Source organism: Haemaphysalis longicornis, unplaced genomic scaffold (genome assembly GCF_048455015.1).
Source record: "Haemaphysalis longicornis isolate Haplotype H1 unplaced genomic scaffold, Haemaphysalis longicornis Haplotype H1 scaffold_2, whole genome shotgun sequence".
Lineage (NCBI taxonomy): Eukaryota > Metazoa > Arthropoda > Arachnida > Ixodida > Ixodidae > Haemaphysalis > Haemaphysalis longicornis.
In genome coordinates this window covers 261,349,369-261,364,553 of record NW_027526295.1, presented here as the reverse complement: position 1 = coordinate 261,364,553, position 15,185 = coordinate 261,349,369, and the positions used below count along the sequence as shown (strand labels likewise).

General features: G+C 49.0%; 1 protein-coding gene across 1 annotated transcript; it reads right to left on the bottom strand.

Annotated features, from left to right (window-relative positions):
• Nucleotides 1–3: 3 nt before the first annotated feature.
• On the bottom strand, nucleotides 4–13,652 carry Rpa2 (Replication protein A2). Its single transcript, XM_077700386.1, has 8 exons — nucleotides 13,378–13,652; nucleotides 13,254–13,303; nucleotides 9,827–9,922; nucleotides 8,458–8,571; nucleotides 7,738–7,917; nucleotides 5,079–5,183; nucleotides 4,244–4,338; nucleotides 4–285 (listed from the first exon to the last, which is right to left on the bottom strand). Exons 1-8 carry the CDS (start codon nucleotides 13,394–13,396, stop codon nucleotides 201–203), a joined length of 744 nt encoding a protein of 247 aa, XP_077556512.1. The 5' UTR covers nucleotides 13,397–13,652; the 3' UTR covers nucleotides 4–200.
• Between the last annotated feature and the right edge of the window lie 1,533 nt (nucleotides 13,653–15,185).

Genomic DNA, 15,185 nt, shown 5'->3' with positions numbered 1-15,185 from the left:
AGCTCTGCATTCATTTACTGTTTATTGTGCACTGGCATGTTGGGGCAACGTGCAGGATAATGAGTATGCATAAATCTAATGGCTCCTTTCTAGGTTGGGCTGGTGCTGCAACGAAGCCCCATTATATTACGTGTACACAAAACAGAACCGGCGGGCTCCAAAAAACATCGCTCTTTCGTTGGATTCAAACATGGCCACTGCTATACCGAATCAGTGGCCTTGTAGTGCTCGTCATCCATGGTGGTGAAAATGTGTCCCTCGTTGGCCAGGAACTCCACCACATCTCTGTGGGGGGCAAAAAGGGGGATCAAAGACACTTGCAGCATTCCCTTGGTTTACTGAACAAAATATGGGTCTTAACAGCTATTGCATTAAAATAATTTAGGTCAGAGGCAAGCAAAAACACAGCCCTAACCATTTTAAGTCACTCGAGGATTTTTTTCGACCACATAACTCATTTAGTGCATGTGAAATAAACAGCAAAAGGTGTGAACCTATGTCTTATTAGGAGTCATTATGAAACGTTCCCAGGCTACTTGCCCAGCATTTCCTATGGACGCTCAAAACTCCACGCACGCACACTGTGTAACTGCACTTAGTGTGAACTTTTTAAAATGCAATGTTACCAATATGTGCACAGGATGCACTGGCGCAATACAGTAACCAAGAAATGATGGAAGTGAAAATTAAATGCCAACAATACTAATACTACAGTGAAAAAGTAAAAAAAAATGACACATCTAGACCAACATGCACAGAGGATGCACTGGCTTGATACAGCAAGCAAGAAATGAAGGACGTAAAAAGTTAATGCAATTAACTACCAATACTGAACGTAAAAAATCTAAGAAAGATGGGGACACCCTTAGGAAACCAGCTGATGCTGTCCAAGTCATTAGAAATTGCACTTCCACCATCTAGTGATTCCAGTCAGCTTTTTGCACATGCATTGCAGAAAAATTTGTAGCAAGGTTCTGTACCGCTGGCATTCTAGAGGCGCCTACACGCTCCTCTAAGACACTGAAATGTAAAAAGTTGGTCTGTATCAGTAGATTGCTGTGTGTGGACTATGTGGTGTGGATCACACTCGGACAACCCTCCACATGCTACTGCCAAGGCTTCTACGCCGAAATGAGAGGCAGGCAAGAGACAAGATGAAAATCCTCAAAGGGGTTTATTATCCAAACTACCCTAGCGCTCCCTTCTTCGAGGGGTATAGATGAACGAGTAGACCATGTTGGTCGAGGCTAGCTGAAAAGAGCTCGGTCCCCTTCGCTCCTGCTTCCACCGCCACTGCCCTGTTGAATCCTGGCACGGCATTGCCACACTTTTGTGTTGAGGGTGACATTATGCAGCTCTCCCCACCACCCCACTGGGCAGCTGGATTTCAGCATGACCAGTGATGTGACCGTGAACACAAATCTAGCTGCTGAATGAGGGTGCCAGGGCCTCCTCGGTGGCTGCTAGCGCCTGAAAGCGGGTTTTCACCATTCCCCCTTTTCACACTCCTTCTCCCTAAGGACTGACATTACCATGGTTCCAAGATGGCGTCAGGAAGAGCGATTTTGCCTACCTGTGCTTGTCAAATTTTCACCAGCAGGCTTGCAGCAGCTCGCTTGAGCTGCGGCTGCTGCAATCTTCTCCCGGCTCTCTAGGGCGGCACTATGCCCTGAGCGGAGCCGCTCGACCGAGTGGCTTCAAGCTTAATATGGGCCACAGCAGACCTGGTAGTTTCCCTCCTCTCGGCCAGCGCACTTGGCAGACATGGCACACGTACATACTGGCATGCCAGGACTTTCATGACTGGCCTACTTTAGTTAGCACACCAACAAAGCTTTTGCCACGTCCTTAGCGCACTACCAAGACCGTCTGCGTCATGGCAGTGCTGCAGTGCGGCCTGTCCGAGTCTGCGATCAATTACAGCCTTAAAACACTCGTCCGAGTCGTCTTTTCCTGGCACGTATTTTAACAGAGCTCCGTCGGCATCCAGCAGGCAACTGTCCAGCTCCCTTGCAGCGATACCAGCTGCACTAGAGCTCAAGACCACCGCCGTACACGCGGCTTCCAGGCCCCTCCTTGGTTCTCAAGCTTTGAATTTCCGGGTGTGTGGTCTCTCTGCTGAGACTGGCAATCACCCTCCTGCAAAATTGTCCTCCTTCTGGGCCTGTAGCAGCTCTTCCTGGCTGAATGCTATCTCCAGGGAAGCCCTTGTGCCCACAAGGTGCACGTGCTTTCCGCTTTCAGGTAGCATATGCTTCTGTGCTCAGTCGCGCTCCTCTCGTGGTGAGAGAGGGGTCACTGACCTTCAGCCTCGTCCTCAGCTTCCTCGGCTGGCTGGGTGTCGTGTACTGGCGCCCATGACAAACGCATCGGCTGCCATTGCCTCTTTGCGTTATCGCACCTCGTATCTGAAGCATAAAGAGTCAATGCCCACCACGTGGAGTGTGGGAATTGTGAAAACCCGCGATCGCGACTCAGTAAGCAGCTGGCAGATGATGTGCCTCTGGCTCTTCGACACGATGGCACGGCTCTTCGGCGGCAACAAGCTCAATGGGGCCACAAGAGATAGCACTACTGCTATCTTTTTGTCTTTCCTTTTTGGCGTGTCTTTCCTATCTTGATAGGATGCGCTTGTGCTGCGCAGTGATATTGGAAGCAGGTGATGTAGTATCGCATGGTGCAGCTATGGCTGTATTCACTGGCGTGGCGCGCATGCTGGCAACCATGTGTGTGCGACGCCGTGCCTGTGCCTGCCCGTCCACGTTGCTATGACGGCCACGTCGTATGCAAAAGCCGTTCACAGCACAGGCCACCGCAACTCCTAGGTATGCCGCATTATGGTTGGTTACGCAAAGAGAGTGGTTGCTCCGTTCATCAGTGTCACAACCTTGTGCCGCAATTCAACCCCAACTTCCTTACGAGTGAGTACAAGTTGGTAGTGGCTCAAAGGTAGCAAGTGAGCACCGTAGCACTGTTGTGCAGCAGCGTCTGTACAGGCAGCAGCATGCCTACCAAGCTCAAAAGCATTCCCTTGACGTCAAATACTGTTGAGCGCAGCGGCCTACAGCCTATCTATTGCAAGACGCGAGTGAAGTCATTGGCACAGATCAGCTGACTGCCAGCTGCCGTGTTTTGGTATCGGCCACAGATTGATCAGCTCTTGGCAAGCGCCTTCTCCTTTGGCCACTTACCGATAGATGTCGCTAGTCTCCCAGCTACTAATGCACACACTGCTACGCAACTGTTTTAAGTCATTCAGTGTGGGCGTGAATGCTCACAATTTCTCCGAAAGCATTATTTGGCTTTTGTACTGAACAAATCTGCCACGGGCAAAGTGCAGGCGTACCCGAGTCTATATCAGTGTTCGGAGACAAACGCACCCGCCGCGGTGGCTCAGTGGCTAAGCCGTGCTGCTGAGCACGAGGACGTGAGTTTGATTCCCGGCTGCAGCGGTCGCTTTTCTGATGGAGGCGAAGAGCAAAAACGCCCGTGTGTACAAGATTTCGGCACACATTAAAGATCCCCAGGTGGTCTAAATTAATCCGGAGCCCTCCACTACGGCGCGCCTCCTGCAATGTGTCGGCACATTAAACCCTACAATCAATCAACCGGAGACAAACGCACTGCAGCATAAGCATTTTGTGCGCCGTGCGCACATTCGCCACCGCAGCTCCATTTTCTGGTGGTGATGCGCAGTTCTCAAGGGCAAGTAGAGCATCACCATATAACGTCACTGCGATTATTCATATCTGCTTATGCCACGGCCGAGAATCAGGTGGTAACGGCGAATATGGCAAATGCAGGGCCTGTTTTTTTTGTTTTCTCTCTCTCTCTCTCTCTCTCTCTCTCTCTCTCTCTCTCTCTCTCTCTCTCTCTCTCTCTCTCTCTCTCTCTCTCTCTCTCTCTCTCTCTCTCTCTCTCTCTCTCTCTCTCTCTCTCTCTCTCTCTCTCTCTCTCTCTCTCTCTCTCCCCCCCCCCCCCCTCCGAGATGCAGACTTATGTGCAGATATGGCGGGCACTGTCATGGCGGTTTTCAGTGTTTCCAAGAGAAGAAATTGCCGCTAATCTTTTATGTGAACGCCACGATTTTGCACAGCTTGAGAGGTCCACGAGCCTTCACCTCCACCTGTGATTTGCTCATGATCAAGCACTTCCTGTCACTGGCCCTTGTGCTCTCATGAAGGCATCCTCTCACTTTATGCAGTTGAATATGTGTTTGAATGGAACAAATGCTCACACGTACCTTATAGAAGCCTTGTTCATAGATTTCAATCTGGAGCAAATATCGTCGAAACTGATCCCAAAGCTTGTGTTGCATTCCCGGATCACCTCGTAGACCTACAAAACGGCAACAGAATGATTCTCAAGCATCACAAGCAAGCTCAAACATCGTCCTGTATATTTATTTAAAATATCAAGATAACTTTGCAGCAGCTTTACAGCCATATAAGTGCTTCCTAGAATTTTTCGTCTGCTAGCTCAACTAAAAATTGCACGAACATCACACCACACTGCAAGCCTTCAACAGCCTAAGCAACATTTTTGCCTTTCCCCAACAGCATGCATCAAGATAAATCGGGACAAAAAAAATTTACAGCTGCTCCACCACTGTGAAGATGGAAGACCAGCAAAGCTGTATTGGTGCAGGTGGAAATTCCAGAATATTTACAGCTTTACTATGAACTACATAAATTGTTAAAAATACATGAAACTGGGCGTACTGTTACCAGTCATAGTGGGTAGCTCTCAATTTTTTTGGGAAGGAGGGTGTTTCAATAAAAGAAAAGTTACAGCTGTTTTCTGCAGCCATACACCCTCCAGAGACAGCCGTGTACTGCCAGCAGACGAGAATCAATTGGGACAAATAAATGAAGCTCCGCATAGTGGTAGAGCTACCTTAGCAGCCGATTCCAGTAACACTTTTTCCAGGATGCCTACATTAGATTGAGTGCTATGGAGCATTTTACAGTAGCTCTGGGGAAGAAAACCCTTATTGTAGGCAGCTCTGTCGACAGACGCAGGTTTGGTTGGAACCTAGCCATATACAGCTTCGCTGTAAAAAGTGGAGAAGCACTCACCAACTTTTGGTGCTGATTGAGACCAAGGTTGCTGGCGGCACCTCCCAGGAATGTGTTACTGCCAGTGTCCATTGGCTCGTGCTTCACTGATGCAGAGGTTGGGCCCTAGGGGAAGAGGCAAAGAAGGCTGTTGGACACCATGGGGCCAGCATGCACTGGAAAACGCCTTGAAAGTAGAGGCTTTGCACTTGGCTGCCACTTAGATAGCATTAAGCTAGCCGCATGATGTTGGCACTGCAGCAGCGTACATCAAAGACGTCTCGTGCAATCCTGGCACCGCTGCTTCAGTGACTGTGGTTAAAGGCAGACGGCAGTGGCCATGCGTAGGAGCATGCATGCAAAGAAGCTGTGCTCCCGGGTTTGCCTGTGAGCACAGGCAAAGAAAAAAGGTGGCTTTGCGCTCCCAGTGTGCACACAACCAAACCTGATTCAAAGCACCAAAGTGTGCTCTTCTTTTTTCCCTTATTTTTGCTACTGCAAGAAAGTAGCTGTCTCTTCTTTTTTCCCTTAGTTTTGCTGCTGCAAGAAAGTAGCTTTCCACACTTGGTTGGGCATAGCCAAGGCCATTCTTAAAGGAGTACTGACACTAAATTTCTCGCTTTCAGTTTTTATGCTGTAAAGAATACCTATTGGCCCAGTAATTACGAAAATCGAACCGAAAGCCGTCAACCGCCAACATAGAATTAATTATAGCACGTTTATTGCAACCAGTTTCAAATTTGGTCGCCGCGCGGGAAAATGGCCGTTCGAAGGCCAGCCTGCAAGCGGGCCAGTCTTACGTCACGGTCTCACCCGTGACGTCAGGGACGTTCGCCGCATCGTCTGCTACAATTGCACATGGTCCGCCCTCGCCCGCACAGTTGACATGTCGTCTGAATCGTCAGACTTGGATGAGTCGCTGCCACCTGACGGACAGAACTTTATTTGGCCAGACGATTAGGCCGGTGATGTCTTCGCCGTCGTCCGTTTTTTAATATCACTGCGGCTCGAACCGGCGCAGACCGTGATAGCAACAGCTTGTCGCCACTCTTATAATCAATCTGATCGCGAAAAAGAAGTTCATGCGAGAAAGTAGATGTTAGTGTGGTGAAAAATTGTGCTAGGGGTTGTCATCAGCGCTGAATTTAAAAGGCGGCGTTTGCCGCGATGGTAAGCCTACGCTGACCAGCAGCGGAGGTTCGGCGCTCCGACCCAGCACTGCCGGCACCGCGGTGCGGCGAGCGCCCGAAAGATGGCGCCACCTGCACGCTAGAATCAAAACAGGCCATGGCAGATGTCTTGGTCACCGATCGCTGAAATGGAAATTATCACCAAAATAAAGCTCCATACGCGAAAAAGGGGATGATAGTGTGGTGAAAAGTTGTGTAAGGGATGGTCATTCGCAGTTGTACAGATACCAGCGATCAAATAGTCGCCACGATACTAAGCCTAAAGTTCCCAACACCCAAGCTGACCCGAGGAACGCCGAGCCCGCTGGCTTGGGCGACAGTTCTTGCGGCCGCCGCCGCGCACGAACTCAGTCCACGTTTAGCGCTGCATGTCGTCGCGTGGAAAATAATGCATCTTGGCGTCGTCGTCGATTTTCTCGGACAGCCTTCCACGAGCAGCACTTCGCATTCCGCGAGCTTGCCATAGCACAACTTGGGCAAGCTCGGCGACGCGCACCGCCGCGTCGCCGCGATGCGCGTCGACATCGCGCACCGCACGATGCCGGCACCGCGCAGCTTTCGGCACCAGTGCAAGGGAACACCATGCGCTGGCCACGAACTGAAGAGCAAAGACGTCGAACACGCAAAGTTTACAAGCATTGCTCACACTGCTACGCCCACGTCTCCTGCCCAAACGAAACAGCAGCGCAGGATATCGTTTCCGGTTCCGAAAACTATATGACGTCACCCTGAACCGGCCAGACACGCCGGCTGATGTTTCGTCACGCCGAAAGCGATTTCGCTAGTGCTGCCGATTTGTGGAAGCTCGCGGCCGGGACAATCAAAATCGATTTTAGATGTGATTCCGGCCTCGGATCGCTGCAAAAATTTCTGTGAGGCATCTGTACAAAACTACTTAAGCCAATTATATCATTTTTTAGGCATCAAAATTTGGTGTCAGTACTCCTTTAAAAAGGCCACCAGTTATTCTGGGGCAGCTGGCCATGTTCACAGGGTCCAGACCTGTCTTCATACACAAATTAGTGACAATGAACTCCAGCCACTGTAACTAAATTACATTTTTTGGGCTTTTCTTTTGGTGTGCCGTTTGTTCTTTTCAGCTGTATGACGAACCAAAATATTCTGCGTTTCTGCCAGTGTTTGAGGGGGACTTGTCTAATACAGACACACCTGCTAGTATTGAATCGGAATATCTGGATGATTGCATACATCAACCAGTTTAAAAACGCCAAGAAAATATCCTGTCAAGGTATAAGAGTATCTTAGCCTTTTCGTAGTGTTGGTCTCACACATTTAACCTTTCAGAGCAGGTATCCTTTTAACCTCCCAACGTTTTGGAGCTAGGTGTGGAAGAGAGTCCCTCTCCTGAAACGGTTCACCCCCGCGAGGCAACGATGACGGCCAAATTTTTACCGAGCAGAGCCAGCAGCGCACACTGTGTGACGGCACAAGTGGAAGGGAAAGCGCAAGGGAGGGAAGGAGGCACTGACCGCCCGGAGGGCCATGTTGGCGTGCAGCACTTCGGCCAGGTGCAGGGTGAGCTCGTTGAGGTCGTTGACGGGGAACACCTTGAAGGCCTTGAGCTGCCGCTTTCCCTCCATGGAGCGCACGGGCCCCACCGCCCGCACGTAGCTGCCCTCCACCAGGTGGTGCAGCACCCGCTGCTGCTCCTGTTACAGGAATGCCCCCCGTCCCAACTTACTTGCACCATCCATCAAGGTGAACTATCGCACTGTTTAGGCTTTGCCTGGCATTGATAAAAGCAATAAAAAGGGAAAATTTAGTACCATACTCCCTTAAAAGCCTGCTCACATGGCCTGCCTGCTCACATTGAGCCCACCCCAGAAGCCTTAACCATGTACGAAAAACGGTCTGAAATACATTAATAACACATTGCATAAATAACGTGTTTTTGTCACGTTATTACTCCTTCCCATTTTGTTGTGTTGTATTGAGATATTCAGCATTTGATGCTGTGCAGGCATGCTCCTAATGTGTTTTTCATTTAAAATTATGGTGACGCCCGTTAGAGGCGCTAGTAAACAACAAGTTCACGATTTTCTTTAGAAATTGCTCACATGTTAAATGCCAATGGTTAAAAATTTCAAATCAGCTGACGAAGTATCCAAACAAAGCAATTCCACAATCTAGAGAGCTGGGTACACGTATGTATAGCAGCCCTAGTGGGGGGACACATGCGCAATGCTTGCCTCTTCTTGGGCAAAGATGAGTCCCTCAATGGGCGGCCCTGTCCGGTCGTCCAGGTGGAAGTTGACCCGAGTGCTCTGCTGGTCCACACTTGTCACCAGTCCCACAAGCGATACCTGCCCAGTGAGGAAAGCACCGCAATGCAGCAGCCACATTTCCCAGCCGACAAAGGTTCCTGGACTTCGTTCCCCGCTCAAGGTCGTACACCCCAGGGGCACAGCCAGTCAGTAGTTAGCCACTGCTGTATATACAACTGCCCTTCACGTAATGCATGTTTATAACCGAGTCACACGTAAACTGCACAAGTAAACCAACTTAACACAGCCATTAAATTTGCATGTCATTAATTGCCAAATTTTGCTGCACTGAGACGTAGAGCAGTGCATCAAAGTACCAAAGATGCAACTTACAATGTACAGTGGCCCCTCATTAACTCGAACTTGAATATCTCAAAATATTGGTTAAGTCAAAACTTTTTCTCGCCGTGCATTTACCTTCCATAGGCTCTATGTATTTGCCCCGATTACCTTGAAACGTTTTTGAGGGGGACCGCAGGTATCTCGAAATGTTTAGAGAGAGGACACAAGGTGAGTCTGTTACAGACAGCTGAGAAGGTCTACATTCTAATGCTTCGCTCCCACTATGCGCAGAACACGGTCGTGAACAGCACATTTATGCTGTACGCGGCCAATGTTCCTGTTACAGGAATACTGTCTTACGACTACATTGTTGAGAGAGCTGTGGACAATGCAGCTCAACATGAGGACGAAGAGGAGCCTCAAGAAATGCCTACGACTGAAACAACAAAGACGCTGTACCTGCTTCGCAACAAAGTAGAATGTAGTGGGGTGACCAACAATTCATATGATGCATTGAAAAGCTCGAGAACGCTTCCCTGGGACCACATGCGAATGCAAAAAAGGCGAGCATCACGCAGCTCACTCTTCTGCCATAATTAAAATTCGTTTTTCCGCCAAACTGTTTGTCCTTTATTAGCTCCCCTGCGCAGTAGAGCTTTTGCTACCAGCATTACCTCTTTTTTCAGCGAGCTGGCCACAAATAGTCAGCATTTCGCCCAACTCCAAACTCCGCTTATCTCGAAATTTTCAGCAGATTTTACGACTTCGAGTTAACAAGGAATTCCTGTACCCCTATCGTATACAATTTTTCTGCCTGCATATTGTCATTCTGCAGAGGGCACATTTCATACACCGAAGGTTCACTGTAGCCTTAGGGCAAACTGCACAGCAGATGGTAGGATAGATTAAGGATTTACACACACGGAAAACATACATGCTCAGCAAGAGTGTCCAACTGGACATGCGGCTAAGCCAATTGCGCTCAATAAGGAAAGTAAAAAGAGCCACTTACATACTGCACCTCGAGTGGCCCAACAGTCAGTGTGTCTTGATTCATCATGTGGATCTGAGCGATTGTGCATGGAACCACATTGTCGTGACGATTCGCCTAAAGGAAAAAAAGATCAAATTTATTGCGCTTGCTTTTTTGAAGGCCAATGACAAAACTGCGTGGCATACTTTACTGCTCACTCGCATGAAAGGCCATACATGGTGGCAATACCAAACAACCTGGTTAAGCCACCTAATTTGGTTACGAAATTAACACGGGGGGATTTAAGTGACTGATGTACATTAACCCGCCGCAGTGGCTTAGTGGCAATGGTGTTGCACTGCTGAGACCAAGGACACGCGTTCGATTCCAGCCGCAGTGGCTGCTTCTCTGATGAAGGCCAAAAGTGAAAACGCCTGTGCGTCGAGATTACAGCGCCCGTTAAAGGTTCCCAGGTATCCCCTATGGCTCACCTCATAGCCCAGGTGTAGCTTCGGCACGTTAAACCCCACAATCCGACTGATGTACATTAGTTTGCTGATAACATTAGCACGTCGTGGTAAACATTAGTCGGTCAGTAAGATCAAGGGAGTGGTAGGTACCCCAGGACATATATTTTCAATTTTTTAGAGCTCGTCAGTAAACTGATAGTGTTTTCTTTGCTCACAATAACACGTAAGGGAGATAAGTGCACTGTGTAAGCAGTTTTGTCATGACCATTTGAACTCTAGAAATTACAACAATCGTTGCAGTTCAGTTGGAATCAATTTGAAAGCTATCAAAAGGGGCGTCCCCCACAATTACACGACAGCACCGCACTTTTTTCTGTTGTGAAAATGAGATTAGGTTAGCTTCCCCTTCTGTACATGGAACTCATTTCCATCAACTGTGATAACACCTGTCTTCAATTTGTCCCCCTCTGTTGCTTATTTCATCGTTTCCAACGCATGTGTGCTGTGCTTATGCCCCTCCTCCACCCCTCAGTGAAAATTGCTCTTTTCTTTTTAACACCTTTTTTTTTTTTTTTTTTTTTTTTTTTTGTAACTGCTGTTCACCAACAGGTTTACAATTGTTTCTGTCAGCAGTCTGAATCGAAGAGGCCGGTAAGACGCAGAGCTCGGCTCCCATATTGGCCAAGAAGCTGTGGCCTGCCACCCTGTCAGTGACGTAAAAGAGGCGGCTGACTGCTTCACTGGGCTCGCTCATCACTGCCAGTGGCCGGTCTCTTAGTTTCTTGCCCACAAACAGGGCCGAACGCACTTGCGAGTGCCACTACCAAAGGTACGATGGCACCAACAGACACCCCAGGCACCAGGATCACTGAACAGGACACGGAAGAGCAATCCCAAGAATGGGACTGACATCGGCAGTGTGAGAGGGGTGCGATATGGATGTCAGCTGAAGGCTTGCTCTCGAGTCGCTCAAGCATGGAGTTGTTGGTGACAGTGGCTATGCTGGGGGGCCGAGCAGTCTGCAATGCAGTCAACCACTTTTGCGTGCTGGTCAAGCACCATGTGATTGGCAGATCTAAGTACCAGGATGATGTTCTGTAGGAGGAGTTTCCGGAGCTCCCAGAGCAGCGGGTTGCTGAGGTGCTGGCCTCGACCAACCAATAGCTGCTGCATGCGATGGAGCCGCTAAGAGGGCTGCATGTGAGCAAGCTCTTGAGTTAGAAGCTGCTGCAGCATGCTACACTCAGAATTTGACTTGAGCTGGATGATTGTGGCCTTGAGATGGTCGTAAGGTGCTACCGGATGCATGGTATTGAGGAGATTGGCAAGCCCATCAGCGATGCTGCTGGGCGAGGAATTCACACAGCTGTTATACTCCGCCTCCTGGCTGGTGATGCAGTGCAAGGTAAAAGCACGCCTCAACCCGCATGAACCAAGTCTGCAGGTTGAGAGTTCAAAACAGGGATAAGTGTTGTGCACCACTGCACCCGTAGCACAGGTGGGTAGGGCTGCTTTGTGGTCACTATCAGGCTGATGCTGGGATGCAGGGCCCAGTGTCGCAGGACGGCCCGACATAGCGCGGTCAAAAGGAACGGGTTCGGTCCACGTCATGACTGGCGCAGAGAAAACCAGCTGCAGCAGCATTTGGGCTCAAACTGATTTATTCAGCCAGCATGAGTGCACAGGAGCTTGCGCCATGTAAAGAACTCCCACCATCGTCATCTTTTGCGCAGCGGACCCTTGGCGTGCCAGTCAGTACACCACTATATCGCACAATTTTGCTACTTCCTCCATATTTTGCGCCCAGACGGCTCAATTCTGGCATGAACAGTTTTGTGCCCAGATTCCAGAAGTTAAAAGGTTTTTCGCTTGCACCTGCTTGTGTATGTTGAGCAGTCTAGAGGAGCTCTATGCTCGCTGTCCGTTTCACAACTCACGATGATGACCGTCTTGACTTTTACAAACTGGCCAGGCTGCTTTCACTCACTTCCAGTCACTGCTGTATGCAAAGCTGTGCGATAAGCGAAGGAAAGAATATGGGGCTGCGTTCAGCTCCTGGATAAGCCAAGCATACAAGGGCCACGACAGCAAGAGCTTAGTGCGCATGCAGCAACTCTTGTGTTTGCCGTCTCACTCCATCATACGGTGCTGATCAACCGAACGGTCGACGCTCCAGTGATATTGGAAAAAAATTGGGTGGGCGTACAGTCGAATGTTTTGTTACAGTAAACAATGAGCGCGTGTCGCTTGGTATATGCAGAGCTGTCTAGCGATGGGATGGCAAACTGCTGTGGCAGACCCACTCCCTGACAACGGTTGATTGCACTATTGTCTGCTGCAGTAGCTACGTTAGATGCGTTAGATATCTGGAATGATTCCAGAAAATGCAGGTGCCAATGAGGGGCTTTTTATCAAGCGCGAAACGGAGCGAGCGCATTAAAACGTCTGCTTTTCGCTGCCCGATCGGGTGATAAAAAATGTTATCCTCCGTGATGTATCTAACACAGGCGGCCGCGCGATAAAGCGCTTTCAGGGAGTGCGCCCGCCACCTGCACAAACTGCGAGAGCACGCCAGCCTCTCACCAGAGCCCTCTACATGTATTGAGCTACACGAGCTCCCATGTTTACTGTCATAAAGCTTTCAACTAAACTTTAGCCTCTGGGATACGAGAAACGTCCGGGCCCTACACAGAAACAGGGGGGAGGTACACGCTTCGCGACTGACGAGCTCGGCCTGCGTTCCTTTTCCCGAGGTGAAACTGGAACAAGGAAATGTTGGCTTGGCGCGCATACGGACCCCGAGCACTTTGGCGGGAGCACTGCTTCCGAAAAGTCTGTTGTTGACATTTTGCTTTACGTGCTAAGTGACTCGCACTTTTTTCTTTAAGCGCTTCAGGTGACATTACTATTGATGAAAGAAAGGCCTTTGAGCCAATGTAAACCACCCAGTTTGCACTCCCGTTTGGAAACAACGCATAGTTGCCGGCGACACTCACAAATTTACGCTGCGGCGTGTCTTGCGAATCCGGTGGCATAAAACCTCCTCCTGCGAAAGCACACCAGGCAGTCAAAACACGAAGCGCGGCGTTAAAATGTCGACTTATCAAAGCAGCGACTTACCATCTCCCCATGCTGCCATTGTGGAGAAAAACGGAGCTAAATTTCAACAGTACGCGGACTGGGCAACAATATTTAAACAACGAAAAGCTTACACTTGACGATGAGTAACTATATGCAGGTTAAATTATCGTGGGCTCCACAAAAAAAAGGAGTACGTATTAAACAGCCGAGCTGAACAGGCCAGGACAGGCAGCCGACGCCAAGCGATTGCGCTGTTTGCGCGCGCGCTTACCACTGAAGCCGTGAAGCGGTGAAGCTGTGACAGTGAGTTAGTGGTCCAAGCAAGTTTCCCAAAAAAGTGAGCAAGAGGAAAGGACCAAAGTGCTTGGGGGCGCTGCGAGCGTTACCCCTTCATACTGCGACGTATTAACAGATATTAACTCTACGGTCGTACTAAATGTAGTAAGATACTCGCTTTCTACAAAACTCGAATCCCAGCGATTTTTGAAAGATTTAGTCAGCAAATTATCCATGAATCGTAAGGCGAGTTGGATGAAGGCGGCTGGCCGAGTTGGCGGCATCATTCACTGAACACGGCGTTGCTCCGGAGCTCAATGACGAGCTATATATATTATTTAGATATTTATAATGTAAAGTATATTGTAAATCGACCGGCCCCGTGGACGTCGTTTCTGTGCGTAAAGTTGATCACTAATGATTTACTAATGGTATGGCTTCCTGTTGAATCCGAGTTTCCTCGTTAAACACCATGACTCCTGGTTTCTGTGGGCTAAGTTGAGGCCTAAGTACGTTGCTTCCTCACCGCAAATGTCGGTTTGTTTCTGCACGTCTTCCGCGCATTATCTGCCATCAACGTTCACTATATCGTCCGCGTACATCAGTCCTGGGATCCGCTGCTCCGCCAACTCTCCATTGTTTCGGTACGGCAAGACGAGGCCTAATCTACAATCATCCAATTTTCTTTCCATTCCTCTAATGTAAAGCGTGAACAGCATGGACGCAAGAGGGCATCCTTGTTTTAACCCCCTTCGAATGTGCACGGGCCCTGTCAGCCCTGTGCCTGTATGCACATTATCTCTATGGTATTCACAACAATCCCCACGTTTTCATAGGCTGTCAAGAAACATTATTGGTCTGAAATTTCGATGGACTGAGTTCTATGCGCCGACCAGGCCAAAACCCGTTTTGCAGTTCCCCTAAAATTCTCTTGCCTTCTTTCGCTTGCTTTAAATCAAACTCCTCGATGGCGTACCGGCCGGTTTTCCCACTAGTGCCAGCTGGTGATAAGTCCTGCTGCTGTATTTTTTAGAAAATTTTGTTCTGCCTTTTTCCTGTCCCAAAATTCGATATTAAATTTTTCATCCGTAGTGCTCCGGTCCCGAGATATCTCGCTTGTTTGCCCAAAAGTACTTGTAGTGGGGCTCTTCGATTTACCTCTCGGACTTACCGCGGATAGTCCGCGGGTAGTCCGAGGATTCCCCGAAGCCATAGAGATATATGGGAAAATCGAATGCCGGGCTGCTTCTCGGGGAGTCCCCGGTGAGTCCGAGACTGTAAATCGAAGAGCCCCAGTGACTCCCAAAGTATACCGTCATCATATATCCAAATCTGCACCTCTTTAGTCATCGTTCCCAATGCTTTCAAATGATTCCAGGATGTTTTGGGAGCGCTTTTATCCTTCGTACGTATACCTGACACCCGTCGTTCACTAGAACTTTTAATTTTTGCCTGTACTAGTTTTTGTACATCTAATTTCTTTTCTCGGTACCCGTTCCAAACAGCTCTTTTTCCTGACATCCCATTTTTTTTTTTCGCCTCTCTGTGCTGCTGAGTATTAATTCTATGGC